Below are 19,890 nucleotides of genomic sequence, written 5' to 3' on the forward strand. Positions count from 1 at the left end.
CAATTTCATCTTCAGCTACAGAATCCCTTCTGTGCTGTTACTGTAGGCAGAATAGTGTACAGCAAAACTCTTAACATCTATCACTTACCTTTCGAACAATACTGTCTTCTACGTTAGACTTCTTGTTGCTGCCCTGCTTGCCCATTAAAGTGATCTCTAACTGACAAAAGGGCTTGGGCAAAATATCACACTGTGTGAAGAACTTGCGCCACTCCACTATGTAGGCTTTTAGTAGAGCTGTATCATCTTGATGACTCAGCACTCTCTGGAGGAGGCGGGGAGAAGAGCAGGTAATTTATAAACAAATATCTGCACAAAATACAGATTGGCTTTGCTTATACTGAAAATAACTGCTTGTAGAAAATTCAAATATACCAATATATCAAAATAAGAAAGTCTACATATTTAAGTGCCATTTATTTTAGGGAAGTAGTTATCAACTCAAGGCACATGGACCATTTCTAAAAGGTTATGAAAGGTAATAGCAACCAGGTAATCAGTAGGTTTACAATTCCCAAATTAACTTTTTGTTTGTTTGTTTTAAGCCATCTGCAAGTCAAAAAGATTAAAACCTTTGGTCTAAAGGCATGTACTGGTACAACCATACCTAAAAAAACCACAAAAAACCCCAAACTTGTGAGGACTATCTTATATACTAGGCAATAGCATCTTCTTTCATTAGACCCAGGTACCTAGTTAACATGCATATTTTATTAAAGCCTAGAAACTACAACTACATTGAACAATAGCTGTCATAATGCCTAAAAAGATGCTACTCAAACACCAACCAATGCAGACCATATAGAAGGCCTTAGTTCAGCACAGCATTTGTGCATGTACACAAGCAAGCTGATGTAACTTAAAAATCAACATTTATATGCCTGGTTATACAAAGGCCTCCATAATAAACTATTTTCCTTTAAGTAAAGCTTTAGTGGCATACATCTCTTCACTAAGAGATTTTATAGACTTTCATTTTCTCCTTTCCAAACTTCTGTCACAGGATTTTTATTTTATTTTTAATTTCACAACAACCCCCTCTTTTTAAACCCCTTATTACAGGAAACACCTTTTGCTATACATTTTACAAACACAAAAATTTTCTTTGAATCTATTGACAACTTCAATCACTTGGGTAAAAGCCCATAAAACCGGACAGTTAGGCTTGCCAAGTCAATAGCACAGATATTTCTAGTACACCATACATATGGCTTATTTTAAAGCCATCCATGAACACGTCAGCATAGCATTGAAGCTAGACAAACTATTTTTTTTTTCTAGACAGTAATTTCTTATAGAAAATTTTGCCTCAAGAAGTTTTCAAGTGGAAGAAGATTCCATAAGTACTGCTGGATAAACAAAAATAATGCTGGGGAGGTATTTTATTTGTGGTTGTGTTTTTGGTTTTTTATAACACAAAAAAACCTTGCCCACCCCAGTTTCAAGGACTGTGAGAAAACAATGAGCCAAGGCAAATGCTCACGGCTAAGTCTTTTAGTCAACAGAAGTTCGCAGGGTAATTATGATCTCCAGAACATCACAGAATTTCAAACAAAAAAGCAATGCATTTAGATCCAATGAAAGTCAGAACTACTTGGTTATTTTTCTAAAAATAGGAATAGAAGTTATGAAACATTAAGAACTTACTGCTTGTGCCTGTTTAATAAAATCAAGGATGTCTTCCTTCAGAGCCTGATGGATTTTTGCTGGACCTTTATCATCCCACAAGCAAACTGCATGTACATCTCTAAAAAAGAATTTATCCATCTTTTAGTTACAGCTACTCAAAGTTTAATGCTGTAATGTATGAGGCTTAAACAGTCATAATTTAAGTATGCCTAAGAAATAAGTACAGCTTTTATCTATCACTGTCAAACAACACATGGTTAGATCCCAGTGACAAGCAAGAAAACACATTTGGAGAAGAGACTGAAGCTGCAAGAAAGTCTTGGAAGCAAGAAACAGCAACTATCTAGGAAAAGGCTGTGGTCAAGGAGATGCAGAAGCCAATTCTGATTTCAGTATCTCATCAATTATTCTTATTGCATTAAGGACAAATGTTTTCTTTGACAAAGACAGAAATCACTTGCCAGTAGAAGCATTACTACTCAGCCCATATTATTCATTAACATGCAGCCTTCACCCACAGTTTCAGGATCAAAGCACTGTAACATCCTTGTGCTACAAAGGAAACAGACCCTCCTTGTGAGAAATTTGAGCTCAGAGGCATCAGGTAATTTAAAAGATGTTTTACTTAGTTTAATAAGATCACATAAACATTTCATGATGAGTAGCATTCTAAAGTGCAACCCTACTGCAGAAAAGCTACCAAACAGCATCACAAAGCAAAATTCTATTAATGAGTTTTAGTCAACATTCAAATAAATTCCTGTTTTTCCTAGCTGACAACCAGGCTAAAGATTAAATAAAGCAAGTTACAGTCCTAACCATAAGTCACATAAAACGTGGGCTAGCAAGACTTTTTTGACTCCTTACCATCCCCTGGGTCTTCCTCCTATTAATAATAAGGACACATCTTTGCAGGAAAGCAACTATATAATCTAAAGATATGGCCATGTTCCTATTAAATCAATACAGTTGTTTCAATACAAAAGCATCTTTTTTAGTTTAACTGAAAAGGCAAAACTTAGAAGGTAGAGTTCCTTTGACCCAGATCACAGGTGCTGGCCCATGATTTACGGAAGTGTTCCTAACTTGTGAGACTTGTTCACATGCAGAAAAGGTGTTATTGTATTTAGAACACCACCGTTCTCTGACCGTAGTGAAAAAAGCAATACTGGATAATTATACTCAAAGAGCAGATAGAAGACACCTACAGATTTTGAATTTTTATTTAAAAGCTTAACAAGGAGCACTGTCCAAAAATAGCAACCTAAGAGAGTGGGATCCTTTCCTTCAATACCCTTAATTCAGCCATAACATTACTTAAGTCCTGTTCAATAATTTAGCTAGAAGAAAAATAACAAATGGAAAATTTCAATACCAATGCAGAATTATTGAACTAGTTATTAAAAATGAAAGCAATGACTCAGAACCTAATCTGTATCTTAACTATATAATGTTTCTGCCAACTACTATAGCCGAGACATTATAAGATATTAAAACTCATTACATGATAAACTACATTTCCTTTTGCTTGGCAGAGAAGTGTGACAGGTGCAGTAAGATGGGTGTAAAAAGAATCACTGCACCATCCTCACCAAAAAGAGCAATAAAGATACAGACTGCAACAAGACTGCGTTTCAACATAAAACACTTTTGTGACAGAGTTTAAAAAGCAGAAGGAGAGACTGCAGATTTAAGCTACAACTGTACATGAGGGAAAATAACTTTGAGACAAGTATTACTTCAGATACACTTTCAATGTATATGTTGTAACTCACTTCCATACTATGTTGGTAAAGGTCACATGATGTATTTTAAGAAAAAAATAATCACCTAACAGGAAGCAACTACTGGTTTTTTTGGAAGGAGGAAAATGGCAGGGCTTTTAGAAAGTACAATAATGCAAACACTGTCTGAAAAATATTATATATATTTTTTCTTAGGGTATCAAACTGTTCAAATTATACCAGTTAAACTGCATTACCCTGTTACTTCAGTAACATTCTTAAGTTATTTTAGAAGAAAGCTATTCAAATCAAAACAATGTAGCAATCAGCAAACTGCCTTTAAATGAACTTACTGCCAAAGCAGTAAACATTTTCTAATTCTAACAAAAAGTTGTAGGTAGATACAAAAATTATTTACTATGATCAAAAGCTCTCCTGTTCTTTCTCCATCTTATTTGCAAAAATCTGAATCTCAGCAAAACTCTACTTTTGCACATTTACAGTGATGTAGGCACACTTACCACTTAATAAAACTTGAATGAGTAGTTTTGTTCTATGTGTTTCCACAGTCAGTGCCATACATGACTTCTGTATCAGCAGTACTGTAACTGTATTCTAAATATGCAGAAGGATGCTAAGATATTAAAAGATTACTTACGAAAACAAATCAAACCATTGCTGTTTTGTGACAGACTCCTGACGAAGAAGTTTCAGAACGATAGGGCGCATGAAATCCCATTTGTCTTCAAATTGAAGTGAACCTTTGTTCTAAAAGGGAGAAAAAATATTGTTAATAACACAGTTTCTTATTTAAAGTTATCTTTAAGGACAGCAGTTTCTACGGTTAATGTAAAAATACCTTCTTCTCAGAGGTGTCTCTCCTAAGCTGGCATCTGAGCTTTAATGAAGGTGGTGAAACACTGGCCCAGGTTGCCCAGAGAGGTGGCAGATGCCCCATCCCTGGAGACATTCCAGGCCAGGCTGGACGGGGCTCTGAGCAACCTGATCTGGTTTAAGATGTCCCTGCTTATTGCAGGGGGGTTGGATTAGATAAGCTTTAAAGGTCCCTTCCAACCCGAACTATTATATGATTCTACAACACCATAGCCAAACAACACTTCTCACAGTACTATTCTAAAAGTGACAGAGCTATTATTTATTTCTTAAAGAAGCAGATTGACAACTTCTTCTTTTATTCACTGCGTTACCTACAACGCAACAAGTTCCAGCAAGCATTCTTCAGCTATTAACAGAGATATACATGGACAACATGAATGACAGTCAGCTTCACCGCCCCAACCAAGGTACATGCAATGAAAGTCAGAAGGCAGAGCTGCAAACCCACCCTGAATGAATTACCATTACCAAAACTACAGCCTAGAATCAGGAATAGTACCTGTGGATGCTGCCATGTACCTTTTTTCTCCACTGTGCATTTGGCATCAGTAGCAAAGAGAAAGGAAGGAAGCAGAGCAATGTAGGAGCTGTTGTATCACAGACTCCCTTCCTGTGGTTTAACTGGCCATAAGCAGTTTGGCTTATGGTAAGGCTACAATTCATAAAAATAAAAATTATTTACACCATGCTGAAAAAATATAATCTAAGGTGATTTTTTTTCAAACTTATGATGCAAATTAAGAGGAGAGTTAAAGAAATGAAGTGCTCCCGTATCATTCTGATTATTCTGAAAAATCTCACTGTAGTATAAAGGCTAACTTCCATTACTTAAAAAACTAAACGAAACCAAGCAACAATAAACAAAAAAACCACCCATAAAACTAAACAAAAACTTCAAGAGAAAAACAACTGTTTTATTGCTTATGTTGTGATCCTATTTCTTACAGCTCTACATTTTAAAAAGAAAAACCTGCAATTAAAAAAAACGTTGATTGAGAGTTCTGTGGCAGAAAGACTACTGGTTGAATAACTGCAGTATTATGTTCCAATGCACTGTTTACTTTTGAACAGATCATTGTCTTGGCTAGTAATACCATATTTGACACAATTCACTTCAAATACAGCAAATAATACAGTCCAACTACTTAAAATTCTGACAAGTGCACTCTTCTGCCACTAACATCTCTCCAGATAAACAAGAACAAGCAGCATGCCACATTCTCTCAGCCATCTCCTTCTGATTAATTTCTATGTGGAAATTTACAATGAAATCTGCTATTTAATATTTAGAATAAGCACGGTTTGGAAACTATCCCCTGCTGCTCTTAAGTGTAAAGATGTCTCATCTTCAAGTTGCAAAGATGCAAGAGGCATCACAGTAACTATTTTTTACAGCAACAGCACTTGGAAGCCTCACAGCTTTATCAAACCATTGGAGTAGGTACTGAACACAGACTTGACAGAAGCAGTGCCTGAAAAGTTTATAGTTCTTTCAGCATAAAAAAGGAAGTAAAAACGTTTTCCAATTCCGAGTTTTGCCTGTTCTATGCCACTGTAAAGAAAAAAAATAAATATTAATCCGAATTTTGGAAAATCATCATCTACCTGCTCCCCCCACATACAGCTGGCTTTACAGTTATTCCCTAAACTCTGATGAGTTGCTCTAATCTTTCCTGGTCCTGTGAAAATGATTAGTTTCTACTTGCAGATATTTCTGTTCCCAGTCCCTCTTTGCAGGATAATGAATTTGAAAGACCAGCTACTGAACAGCTAGAAGTTTCAGAAAAGGCACTATAAGATAAGTAAAACCATCAAAAGTAAAACCTCAAAAATTCTCCTTTGGAGTGAAACTTCAGAGTAGATCCCATAAGTTTTCTGGAAGAGGTAAGAAGCCTGTTCTGCATTTTTGGAGACATGCAATTCAGCCCTTTGCTGAAAACAGCTGAGCATCAAAAACAAATGCTCTATCTTTGTGGATAAGATTATTTTCACTGTAAAACATGGGGGGAATTGCAAACACTAGTGTTTATCTGATTTAGATTATGACTACCTAGTTCATGCTAAGCAGCACACATAAAACATCATTTCAGTTGTAAAAACTGCATGTCCACTTCTAACGAACACGTACCTCCATAAAATAATTTCCCAAATAAAGCTTGGCAGAAAATGCTATTAGGTAAGTTTAGAACGTTGTTTCCTATATACAGGAGTAAAACTTTTTTTGTTTGCTTTTGTTCTACACCTCATCCTTTATTTCTAAATCAAACAAAAGAGGAAATAAAATTGATTAAAAAATCCCACTCAAATAAACTACTTTTTACGTTCAACAAATAATTCAACATCTTCTAGACAGACTCAGGCTTCCGTGACCTTACGCTTTTGTACTGAAATTACATGAAGAAAGAGTCCACAATACCACCTACTGTGTGCCACTGACATTCATTAATTCTACCCCTATTAGTCCACCAGAAAACCAAATTCTATAGAAGAGGAGGTCAAACAGTGGTAATTCTGAGTTGTTAGCAAAGTCACACATACACCAATGACCCAGACAACATGAGGAACCTATTTCCTACTTTGCTAAGCCACCTGCAAATCTATGCAATTTCTGAGCAGTATGTCCTGGGTAACTTTTCTTTCCCATCTTGTTGTCTCAAACCACAGTTACCAAGGGAAGGAAAGCAGGAAGGTAAGTCACGCCTTTGACAAAACAAAATTACTTCACTTACCAAATCTTCTCTGATAACATGGATTCCAACTGATAGCTGTACCCTGGCTAACTAACCATTATAGGAGTTTAAAATTTAATACTTGGAAAAATAACTCCACTTATGAAATATGTTATGTTTCAAAAGTCACTTCAGTAAATTTGTTCACAGAGATTTAAGTTCTATTTTAACACTAAACTTTACTACTTCACACACTCCACTGAAATATATACTACAACTTCACTCTTTAGACTTACTTTTTCCTTTAAACCAAGGCAAAGGTGAATAACAGCTCTCATTTCATTTAAATCTACAGAAAATCTGCTCCTTCCTCCTAACATCAAACTCAAGCTGCAATTCATTTTGCAAAGATGGGCTCCTGCATTTGCTAGCAGCTCCAGTAAAGCTCTACAGAAATGTCAAGATCAGTCAGCATAGATAAAGCTACAGGTTTTTCTTTTGCCGTCATAAGCTGACATGCTTTCTGTTCCAGAAGCTGCAGAAAAATTCATGTATCTTCATGTCACACGAGTGAATTGGTTTAGACCATCTCGTCACTGCAAAGGGAACAGCTTACAAGTCCAACACACCCCCCCGAAACCAAGTACCCCACTTTAGAAGTGCCACAGCCACAAGTACATTGAGAGAAAAAACTCCAGGGGACTCACCTAGTAGTGGCTCAGTCACCCACAGGAAAGTGACGGCCTCAACGTGGCAGAGCAGTTCTGCTACAAGTAGGGTATGCACTGGCTTACCACGTAACAGCTGGCTCTTACTAAATACCTCAATACCTTCATCACATTGCAATTTGTTGTATCTCACCAGGATTCAGCAATGGTCATTCCAATTTTGCATGTAAAGAAGGCTCTCTGGGAATATGCTTCTCATGAAAAAAATAATTTACCATTAGGAAAATTATGCACCAGTGCAGTTTAAACACTGGCCTTTAAAATCACAACAGTCGGTCAGATTTAGATTCAGCTAGTATCTGTTAGAATAACAAAAGAATATTTCACTCCATTGTCTCAGCTATGTAGAAAGTTGAACGGGGATGAGGGAAAACCAAAGAAAACCCTTAGTTCCTGTTAGCAAAAACCTAGCAAAAACCAGACCTGTCTAAACCTAACTTAGATTTGATTATGCAGGCTTATTTGAAAAGATAGGGAAAAACCTCACAGATTTTTAACACCTCTCCTTTCTTATCTTATCTTTTTCCTGTGCTGAGATGTTGCCTTTTTTTTTTGCTTCCCTAAACATTAAAGCAGAAGTAAGTTTCACAGCCTCAAACAGCATGAGACACTGCCAATCAACACTAACCTGCAATCAACAGTTTGTTTCTCTAAGAGCACTCCAATGAGCACAATTTGGGAAAAAAAAGACCTCATCTAGTTCCAGTTCTTGCATTGGTTTATTGTGTCACTCCAAACAAAGTCAAATCACTATATAATATTTCCTTCTGTAATGCAGGACTCACACTTCATTGTCTTCAGAAAACTTGCTCATTAGTAAGTTATAGTGTTCAAAAACACTCCAAGTCACCTGAAAGGCCTATTTTAGAATAGGTATTTCTGTAGCACTATTCGTAAAACACTGTACATATATATCTTGCTGTCAATATAAAATACTAGTGATTCAATGGCCAGTTGCAAAAACATGACTAGCCAATGCGAACATTTCGGTTCAGCAAGAGTCATCTCACAGAATCAAGGCCTTTGAGTCTGTTTCCACTTACTGTACGCCTATGACTCTTCCAAAAAAGCTGAAGTGGAATGCCGACAAGTTCCGCAGGCCTATGTGTCTTCTCTCTACTACAGGCTATACAACCACATGTCTCACCAAAGCACACATCAGTCTTTCCAGAGATCCTTAAACATATAGCAGAGAGATAGACTAAAAATTAACAAGGAGATAAACTGCCTGAGTCCTGCTGTAAAACCATGCTCTTGCACAAAAAGCACATTTCTTCTCAAGGGATGTTATTATTTTCATCAATGTTCTCGGATTCTTCTATTTTAGATTTTTGTCTAAGGCTTAGGCATAAAAAGTATGGAGAAATGAATTAAATTCATTTCAATTACATTTCGATGTCAAAAATTATTTTTAAATACTTTCTATTTGATACCAGGAAGAAACAAGGCTATCAATTATTTCTCATTTCTTCACAATGAGTGTCTCAGCAATACAACCAGCAGTTTCAGGCCAAATCTATACACCCAAAATAGGTCAGATTGCTGAAATGTAAGCAGCCCTCCTTCAGAATCACATTTAACTGTAACACATGGTACTGAACACATGTATAGTTCTATATTTATATGTGTTTTAAATTGCTAACTGACAAAGTTCAGCAGAGAGCCTTCCCAAGGCCTTTCATCCTAACTGCACCCATATTCTAGAAACACACACTGGAGGCATTAGTAACAGTTGTTTAAAGTAGGCCCGTCTTCCATGTGCTGGCATGGCCTCAAAGGCCACATACAGCCCTGTCCACACACATGCCACAGATGGCAGGACAGGCAGTCCTGAGCGCAGAAACCGGGCTGTCAGGCTGGGAACTCCTGCAGCAGCCCGGGGTGACTGACATCTGTCACCAAACACCGGGAAAGTGCTTGGAAACATCGGACTGCAAAACCAAAGCTGTTGAACACAAGCGAAAGGCCTCCAGGAGTTTTACTCTGCAGAAAATCTGTAGTTAACAAAAAAGCTGGGATACGGCGGCAACACAAATAATGACACCTGCCCAACGCGAAGCCATCATTCAACTCTTTGTTTAACTTAAAACTCATTTTCCATACGCCTAGGTCTTCTTAAATAAACAAAGGGACGACACCGTGCCCCAACGGCACGACGCGGAGCTGTTTCCCAACGACGCGTGTGGGGAGGGCAGCCCGGGGGGAGGGGGTGCTGGCAGCGGCGGCCCCGGGCCGGCCCGGCCGAGGCCGCTGGTCCCGCAGCGACTCGGGCGCGGCGCCAGGGCCGGTCACCTGCGGGAGGGCCGCCCGCCCCCCGCGCCCGGGAACCGCAACTTCGGGCAGCGCCGCCCGCGGCCTGTCCCCGCCGGCCCGGCCGCCCCAGCCACCCGCAGGGCCCAGCCGGCGGCGGGGCAGCCCCGGCCGCCCGGCCCCGCCGCCTCTCTCGGCACGCAGGGCCCGGGCAGGCCCCGTTCTCACCTTTAAGAGATTAGACGTCGCCATGATCCCCCCGCGGGGCCTCCCCAGCCGGCGGCGGCCGCTCCTCTCTCCGGGCTCGGCTCCCCCCGGCCGCTGCCGCTTTACATGGCCCCGGGCCGCCCGCCCGCCCGGCCGGACCCGCGGCGGCGGCACGAGTAGCAGCCGCAGCGCTGGGCTCCCCTGCCCGGGGGCGAGGCAGGCGCCAGGCTCGGGGTGCTCCGCAGCGCGACCGGCTGGGTTCTCCTCACGCAGCCGCCCCTCAGAGCCTCATGGCGGCGTCCGCCCAGGAGGCGCTCGGCAGCAGCCCCGGCTCCATGGAAGGGGCCGGCCCACATGATGCGGCGCTGAGGAGCCGGCCCCGCCGCCGAGCGCGGCCGCTCGGGCTGCGGCCTCCGCCTGCAGCGCCCCCTGCCGGCCCGCCGCCGCGGCGCCGCGCGGGGGAGTCCCCGCCGCCCCGTCCCGCCCCGCCCCGTCCCGTCCCGCCCCGCCCCGTCCCGTCCCGCCCCGTCCCGCCCCGTCCCGTCCCGCCCCGTCCCGCGGTCCCGCTCGCCGCCGCCGTGGCCCAGCCGTGGGAAGGCCTTTGCCATGGCGGGCCAGCGGGGACGGGCCCTGGCAGGCAGCCCCTTCGGCAGGGGGTGGCCGCCGGGCAGCTCCCGGGAAGCCGGCGGCTGGGCGCTGCTGCTCCCTCCGGCGCTCCCGCGGCCATTCCCGCCGCAGACGCGTCCCCCGCAAACCCCCTCACTCTACTTCCTGACTCGCCGCACTTTCTCCCCGGCAAACCCCCGTGAAGCCGAGCCACATAAAAAGAGGGGAAACTTCAGCGTGGCACAGTGATGAGATTTATAAGCAGAGAAATAAATCCATCCCGTACTTGACGGAGGTTGGCCAGCCTGTGGCTCCAGCGCGCGGCTCCAGCGCGGCTCAGCCGCCCCGTCTCGCCGCCCGCGGACCCGACCTGGCAGCGCTGAGGCCAGAGGCACCGCTGCGGTACCGGCACTGGGGGCACCAGCACCGCTCCGGTACCGGCACTGGGGGCACCAGCACCGCTCCGGTACCGGCACTGGGGGAACCAGCACCGCTCCGGTACCGGCACTGGGGGCAGAGGCACCGCTGCGGTACCGGCACTGGGGGAACCAGCACCGCTCCGATACCGGCACTGGGGGCAGAGGCACCGCTGCGGTACCGGCACTGGGGGCAGAGGCACCGCTCCGGTACCAGCACTGACCCCAGCCTGCAGGGCCAGGTCACCTGCCTAGGCCCGACCTCCAGCTCAGCTGTCACTCTTCCTGCCAGTTTTCACAATTTTTCTAGTAATAAATGTTTGGGTTTAGGTACCTTTCAGGAGGGATTTGTAAACTTTCAGGTTTTATTTATAGAACACAGAATTTTCTATTAAAACTTTTAGCCTTCGTCTAAAATGAGTCTCGAAGAAAATTTCAGGTTGGGAAAGCTGCGAACCGGTGCCATCCTGTCAGCCTGGCCACCAGTCGGTGGGGACAACCATAACTCCTTCGCCTTTCCTGGGCCACAGGGTGAGGGATGTGATTTGAAGATAAAGACGTATTATAGAGCACTGGGACCCTGAAGTGCTAGAAAAATTATAGTAACATATTTAGCAAATCGGTACACTGTGGAAGTTTTGATAATGCTGACTAAATATAGCCTGCAGCCTTAATAACTTAATAAATTCAGATATTCATACGAAGGTCTTCTCTTAATTGCGAAGTAAAAAGGAGGTACTGAATAATTTCCTGGTTTGACAGTTTCCAGCTTCTGAATGCTTCATCTATATTTTTTTATTTGCTGTTATTATATATAGTCTATTCTAGACTATAAATATTTAAATATATAGTATTCATTACATGTATAATACATGCATTTATACAGTTGTATATATAGTATATAATTATGCAATATAGATCCAATGGTATTATGTACTATCCATTGCATATATATTCTATAACAGTGCTGAAGTTATGAGGCCTCCAGCAGGGTCAGTAAAATGTGCCCATTGTGTGTTTGTGCACCAGCCACTCCGCTCCACAGTCTGCATATTGCATTATGGATATGTGAGTAACAGAGAAACCGCAATACAGGCAAATATTCTAGCGACCAGGAGTGTCAAACTCATTTTCACCAGGGGCCGCATCAGCCTCGCGGTTGCCTTCAAAAGGCCTAATGTAATTTTAGGACTGTGTGAATGTAACTACTCCTACATTTATAGGACTGATATGGAGGCAGTCATTTCTGGGAGCCACTGCTCCATGAACTGATTTATTAATACCCCCTTTTCCCCAAATCCATGTAAAATGTTATTATTTCCAATTATTTTAGATTTTTTTGTTCAATTTCTATTGCATCTATTATTTTTGCCACAAGAATGTAATAGTACACAGGATGTAGCAGTATCTGAGTACCTGCCATGGCCTTGTCTGCTCTGAGTGTGCTGAGATACCCAGTAGCCATTCCTGTAACATTTATGGGGTTAGCCTGGAAGGAGTAGTAATGAAAGTACTGAGTCCAAGAGTTCTCGCGTTCTGCCCGAACATGCTCTTGTGCAGGAGTTGCGAGTAGTGCTAACCAAGGAATAAAGGGAACTTGAACACCTGAGAAACACTGAGACAAGGAAACGGTGGCATTTTTTTCTGATATTAGAAATAAAGTGCATCTCATTTTGCTTGGCTTACATAATAACTCCCCTTTCTTTCCCCCTAAAGATCTACGCATTAATTTTCTATAAACTTCTACAACATCTATGAACTTCGAGGTTCTGAGGTATTTTAGTACCACTTCAGGGGGCTTTGGAAGTACACAGTGTTACATAATCTAGTTTTATGAGCTTTAATTCTGTTGCAAATTGATTATTACTAAATTCTGATGGTAATGAAGATATTAATTATTGATTAGTATATGGTACTGCATTGCCCTCTAGTTTTATATCCTTTGCATGGATTGTAAAAGACAGAGTGAATGTCACTTAATCCCAGAGCTGTCCATGGGTTCACAGTGATTTGCAAGCAACAGCTCATTAAGATTTGGAATGATTGGTGAAATTAATACTGTGCATAATATCCTAGATGTCTCGGAGTTAATTGATTCCAGGCAAAAATCTGTTGCCTTAGAATGAGTTGCATCAGAGAGAGATATTGTGCTGCTGTATTCTCTTCTAATGCCCCGAAACACCTGCTACAAATCAGACATACATAGTTTCTTCTAATCTTCACTTAGTCCATGATGGAAAAAAGCATTTGATGGTTGATAAGTCAGTTTTAGACTCCTCTCCAATCAAACTAGATCTATTCAGTAGGGATAATAAAACTTAAGCTTCTTCCTTCAGTGGGAAAGCCTTATTTTTAACTGCCAGGGTCAGTCACGATGACCCCACACAGAAACTATGCCACGAGAGTCTCTGAAGACTCCTTTTGAAAGAGCAAGGACACACGGACAGCTACCTGTAGCTGGGAAAAAAAAGCACCATCACTGATCAAACTTTTTACATCAAACACCTTCTTCTATGTTTGTTTCTATTTCAACAAGAAAGCGAACACTTATTTCTGGTGTTTACTATCTGGACTTTGTGTCACCCTTCCAGTTAATAACAATAGTGTTCTGGAGAAATTGCCTGTGTGTGACAGTAAATACTACTGTTGCTTTCACTTGAAGTTGTTTAAGATTTTGGTATCTCAGCATCATCAGAAACAGCTATCCTGTGCATTTCAGGATGGCCTGTTTGTTCTTAAGCCAACATTGTCCTTTAGCTTAAATAACTTTTCTCTCCCTGATGTTTATTCTTCTCTGATGTATTTTTCGACAACAGTGCTATTCACCTCACAGTTTCCTTGGTGGAAAACTCTGCACTTTTTGCCCTGAGTTACACCGAGGATGACATGGGGTGGCGCAGGGCAACTGTTTGCAGGCAGAACCTGCAGGAGGGTTTTGCTGAGGCTGAATTCCTCCTGGGACACGGAGAAGCATGTGGTGTGCATTAGGCAAAATGTGGCCATTGTTCCATGCCCGGGCAGAGCTGCAGAGAACCACTGCAGGGAATTACAGCTGATCGAATTTTTCCTCTCCTAGCTAGAGAGTTACTGTTCCTTTCACTCTGTGTACTCAAGCAGTTAAGAGTTGGTCTGCGAAGCTCGGTGGAGTGAAAGAGGACATAACATGGAAAACTGTAATTTTATTTGTTGCTCTTCTGACAGTTGTTCACACATGTTGCTTTTCTTCAGTGCTCAGTAAGCTTTGTCTCTCTTTTGTTTTAAAAGTTTTTCTGAGAATCAGACTCTTTTCCACAGAGAACTGGGCAAAGAAAAATTCTAAGAAGATGAACAGTGTTGCTGTGAATTTCAGTGGTCAGACTGACCAGAATTGAGACTTGCATCTTCTAAACTTATGTCCTGGAACAGCTTGCTCTTTTTCCTTCATCCCACAAGTCCCATAACAGTGATGGAAATGCATGTAGGCTCTGAAGGGCTCAGGCTGTGGTTAGTTTCGCTGCTCCCCTGGGGCTGTGCAGGGATGGAAGAAATGATCTGTGTCTTCCTCTCCATCCTTCTCTTGTGCATTCATTTCCCTGGCAACTGAGTTTATCGCTACAGGAGGCTCAGTCTGTCCCTCCACAATTTTCATGGAACAGGATTTGCACACAAGGAGATTTGAAGCCCCAGCAATGAGGAATCACAGTCATTGAACTATAACTGAAACTTCAGCTTGGTGACCTAAGCATTGATTTAATTTACAATGCATAGAATTTCTTCTTGTTACTTCTACTCTTACATTTCTGTAGCAGCTCTTTAGCTGCAAGGTGGGCCTTTAGCAGCCTGTGAAAGTAATCAGGGTTCTTCTCAGTCTGAGCTGCCCTTGTGGCCTGTGTGGCTGTGGAAGGTTGGTGTCAGCTGGTTTACACACTGTTCCCACGCAGTAGTAGCCTCTCAGCAGATTATACACCGAGTGTCCATCCCGGAGTAACTCAGGCCTAGCCTAAAACATTATTTTCTCTGAGAAATTAGTGAATGAAATACTTTCAGAGATGGCAATCCATACTAACAGCTCAGCACTGGGATTCTGGATTCCTCCTTTAATGTTTAATGAAGTTTAAATGAAGATTTACCCACCCTTACATGAAGAACTTGCTGTTCCCTGTTCCTGCCTGGCCACAATGGGCAATCATGGGAGGAGACACCGTGCCAAGTGCTGTGGTGGTGTTTGCTGTTTACTTTCCATCACACAATTGCCACACTCCCATTAATTAATTATTATGCAAGACAAACTGTCATCAGGAACCTGTACAACTTCATTGTCTTTATATTAAGCTCAACTGGCGTGTCTTCAGTCGCATTCCTTTCATTAGGTTTGCACAGTCATTGAAACACGATGAACAACTCTGCCATGCTCAAAAGTAAAACTCAGCTTTTCCACAGCTGTAGTTGCTTCGCAGAGGAGGAAATGTAGCTGGGGAAAATGACAGCATATGTAGGTAGTCAGTTTTCAGAGGAGAACCTCATGGAACGTTGCACTAAACCCAGACATCAAATTACTAGTAAGAGAAATGAGCTGGGAAGTAAGTATGCATGCACTCATGAGATAGTCATTTTCTAATTCTGAGGATCAGGCAGATGAATTTTTGGTTGAATTCTTCTAGTGTTAAATAGAGTCAATGATACCATTATGATCCTTAAGAAACTTGGGCATTGCATACTGCATACAGTGAAGTACTAGAGCAAAGGCCCGTTACACAAATCCTTTGCTTTTTTTGTTTATTTTGTTGTGTAGTCCTATCCACTAGGCATTTAAAGAGATTTACGCTTTACAGATTCCTCTTTTAGAATTTTAATTTCATTCACTTATTTAAAAGATTTTCTTTGGACTCCGGGAAATGAGCAACGCAGATGTTTGCAATTGACAATTGTATTTCGCTATTTAATGATTTCTTAAACAGTCCAGCATGTTCGTGGTATGGTTCCACACCCATATAGAGTATAAACCCTCAGCCCTCTTTCTTTTTCTCCAAGGGTGAATGAAGGTTGCTGAGACTGCTGTGCCAGCTCTGGGCAAAGGGCAAGGCAGGAGATTTGGAAGAGCTGTTGTCCTGTGCCAGGGTCCACAGCTGGGGAAGAAGCACCCTCTCTGGGTGCTAATTCTGTACAAAGAGGGCAGTGAAGCATGTATTCTACAACGGAGCTGAAAGGCTGAGACTGAAATGTTTGTGGGCATTGTGCATTCACTTGTCTTTGCTGTGAGTGGGGCAGCTTGGGTACCAGTAGGAATTTGGCTGTGGCAGACGGGGTCTCAGCACAGAGCAACCGCAAAGCACCTGGGCGCTCAGTCAAGCTGGATTATTTTATGTGAGCACAGGACGGTCACCAGCTTTAAGTTAGATTGGTAAATGTAATCCATGGCAGAAGCATGAATAAATAGTATGAGCATATACTACCTCAGTTTTTTTCCTTGGTTTGTTCTCAGGGTGTGTGGCTAGGTTCTGCTTCCTACACGGGACAGATGCAATTATAGGCAAGCCAAAATATCTGAAGAATTCATGTGTAAAACATTTAAATTATAGAAGAAGGTATGTTTTTTCTTATTAAACTTAAAAGCAACAAAAGTATAAACATTTTAGGAGTCCAAAACAATACTTTATATGCATTCTTTTGCCAGGCCTATGAATGCAAATACAAACTGTTTACTATTTCAACAGTTTTTCCCTTTTCCTAACTGGGATTTACTAAACTTTAATTTGCAAAATTGTGGGGTTTTCTTAAATAATTTCTACTTCTTAGTTTGGCTGCCAAATGAGATTTCTCTAATTTCTGTAATTTCTGGAAATTTCATTCTGGTATCAATATTTGCCCTTCCTTGGCGGAAGAAAAGAATATAAATACATTGAACTATAATCCGTTCTGCAGCCTGTTCAAGCTGTTACTTATCTACTGTACTGCAAAGCATCTGAAAACAAAATGATGGATTTCAGCAAACCTTCTATTTATCAGATATTTCTATTAACTGCAAATGTGTAGTGAGAAAGTACAATAGTGGTTTAATATATCACCAAGATAGACACTGTTTGCGTGTACACGTTAATCTACATTTTTAGAAATTACTAATAAGACAGCTATGTGCACAGTACTTGAAAATGCAGTGAACTTCTTTTCCAGTTGCATTGACAACACCAGTTCCTTACACAGTTGAATCTGGTTAAAAGCTCTATTCCCAGTGTGATAAATGTGACGCTACGGGTAGGACAGTGACAGCAGAGATCATTAAGGCTCTGTGCTGATGAGTGTTTCTTTCTCTGTGAACATCTCCCTCCCGCTCCCTTCCTCTCCCAGTCCCTCCCACAACAGCACACGCAATTTTTTTCAGACAGAAGAAAAAGCTCATTGTCTCCAGAGTATTCAGGAAGAAAAGTTTAAGATAAAAGATTTTAACCTGAAAGTAATGAAATATGTAATGAAATGCAGATTCATAGTAGTAGCAATACCTGATACTTATAAAGCTGTTTTAATTTTTTTTTTGGTATGGCAGAAGAAACTAGTATCCACATTCCATGGTGCTAAACACTCTACAACAGGCAGCACACGAAGAAAAGAGTCCAGACTGAAGATCATCCAGTCGTATTGGGTCTCAGCAGTCTTTGTGAATTCGAGGAAGAACCATCATCTCTATTTTTGAGATACAGGTGAGGCACAGAAAACGTAAATGCCTTGCTCAGAAACATACAATGAAGCAGTGGTAGACTTTGGGTCTGTTGACTCTCCAGCCACTGATTTATTTGTTGGCCCATTCTGTCCCCTTAAACAACTAAGAGAAGAACTTCTAAGATAAAGAACAAGGGCCTGGTATTGCAGGGGAATCAGTGTCAAACGCACACGGCCTGATTCTGCACTACCTTTTGGCATCTGCGGTCACTTACATTTACATAAAGAGGGCCTAAAATGCCCTTAAATGAAAATTGATTTGGTGTGAGTGACTAACATATGTAGTTTAACAGAGAATCAGACTCACAGCAATTACTTTGTGGCATGCTGAGACTAGAACTAACTAGCTGTTTTAACTGCTAATGAATTAAGGCTGATTCCTGTTTATATTAAGGCCTCTGTACCTTTCTATGACAGTGTAACTTTGTCTCAGTGCAAGTGAGACTCAGACTATTGAAAAAATTAACCTTTCAGTTCCCTTTGAAGTCAATAATTTTAGTGGCCTTAAATGAATAAAATAACTGGAACTAAACAACCTGTCTCTATACTATGGAATATTTACAAATTGATTGTAAAAGGACATAAATATAACCTGAGGGAAAACCAATTATATGTTTGTTGAAGAAAAAAGTTAGATTAGATAGACTTGTTGTCTGGTCTTGAAGATGGAGAACACAGTAACACACCTTTATATGCAGATAAATGGCTTGATGTTTGGAGGTTATAAGTATGCCCACATAAATTGTAGATGCTTATCAACTCTGGAGATCAAGTCATAGTGTTATACTACTACAATAAAATAGAAGTAGAGTTATTTGGTATTTAAGAGTTAGACATATAGGGCAGTTTGTAGAAAGCTAGAGTGTGTTATGTTCAGAGGAGTAGGAAGATGACCTCAAGCTCAGAAAAATGCAACATGATCACAGATTTCTCCTATTATTATTGTAATGAAAGAGATATTATGTGTTGCTTTCTTAGAATAAGGGTTCTCCAACTTTGCTCTCTGTAGCCGAGCATTATTTTAGAAATTCTCTCCTCTCTCCGAACACTCTATTCATAACAGTTTTGGTTTTAAAACCTTCATTTTTTAGACAACAGATTAACATTTGCTGGCTGAGAATAAAACAAACCTTGCTTTATTCAACTTTAAGGCCTGGGTCCCCATGGGCTGCAGCACTTCTAAACTTATTTTTACTTCTAGTTAGAAGTAGGTTTATTTTTTAAAGCTAATATGGAATTTGTTTGTGTAAATTAAAATAATTCCCTAGGCATCAGTGTGTCTACGATAATCACCCAGCTGAGGATCCAGCCTCCAAAATGTAACTCCAGTGATTAGGAAATCTGTTTTGCATACAAGTCAAATAACAGCTGGATCATGTGATGTTACATTTAGTTTCACTGGCAATTCAGAAAATATTTAGTAATAAATTTCATTGCTTCTATTTCCCATTTTCATATACAAATAAATCATCTTTTCTAAAACATTCTTTAGTAAGGCTTGTATTCATAGTCATATCAAAAGCGTTTGCTACTGGAGCAATCTTTCAGCTTGCTTTCTTTAGAGTTACCTTTACTATGAAACTCTACAGCATTCTAAACTTTACCGGTCATTAGCAACCCTGCACTTGAGTAAAGAATCACATTAAAAAAGTATAAGGTATAATATTTTCTTGTCCAAAACTAAGGCAAGATGAACAAAAGTATTGAGCTCATCTGATCTTCACCTAGCAAGCCTTGATTTTAAACAGTATTCAAAATACAAAGCCCAAGAAAAGATGTTGTCACAATGATTATTGCGCTTTCTCAGTGTTTTGCTACAGGATTGGGTTTTTCCTTTAGCAATATATCATTTCTTTTCCTGAAGACCACACAAAGTTATTGTACTCTGTAAAAGAAGAAAAGCACTTAAAGTTTTATGAAGTTATGACCTAGACAGAAGGATAAAAAAAACAAATTACCGTTCTATGATTCAGCTATGTCATGATCTAGTATTGTTTCAAAATTATTATTCTGTTATTTACGTTGGCATCATCTTCTGAACATCCGATGCACTCTTTGGCATGCTACAAAT

The 19,890-nt window shown here is 40.9% G+C and overlaps 1 protein-coding gene across 4 annotated transcripts in view; it reads right to left on the reverse strand.

Annotated features, from left to right (window-relative positions):
* Positions 1–10,510, reverse strand: part of CUL5 (cullin 5) — a 32,523-nt gene extending 22,013 nt beyond the window's left edge. For 3 of the 4 annotated variants that reach the window (XR_013922206.1, XM_080345709.1, XM_080345708.1), the window contains exons 1-4: positions 10,126–10,510; positions 4,012–4,121; positions 1,648–1,747; positions 89–265 (exon numbers count right to left, since the gene is read on the reverse strand). Coding sequence is in view for 3 of the 4 variants with exons in the window: in XM_080345709.1 (XP_080201835.1) it covers positions 89–265; positions 1,648–1,747; positions 4,012–4,121; positions 10,126–10,149 (411 nt within the window). In the remaining variant the exon portion in view is untranslated. Of the gene's footprint in view, positions 1–88; positions 266–1,647; positions 1,748–3,874; positions 3,961–4,011; positions 4,122–10,125 lie in introns of those variants that run through there. The other variant, XM_080345710.1, reaches the window with a different exon arrangement.
* Positions 10,511–19,890: the final 9,380 nt, after the last annotated feature.

This window comes from Nesoenas mayeri (assembly GCF_963082525.1).
Source record: "Nesoenas mayeri genome assembly, chromosome: 1".
Taxonomy (NCBI): domain Eukaryota; kingdom Metazoa; phylum Chordata; class Aves; order Columbiformes; family Columbidae; genus Nesoenas; species Nesoenas mayeri.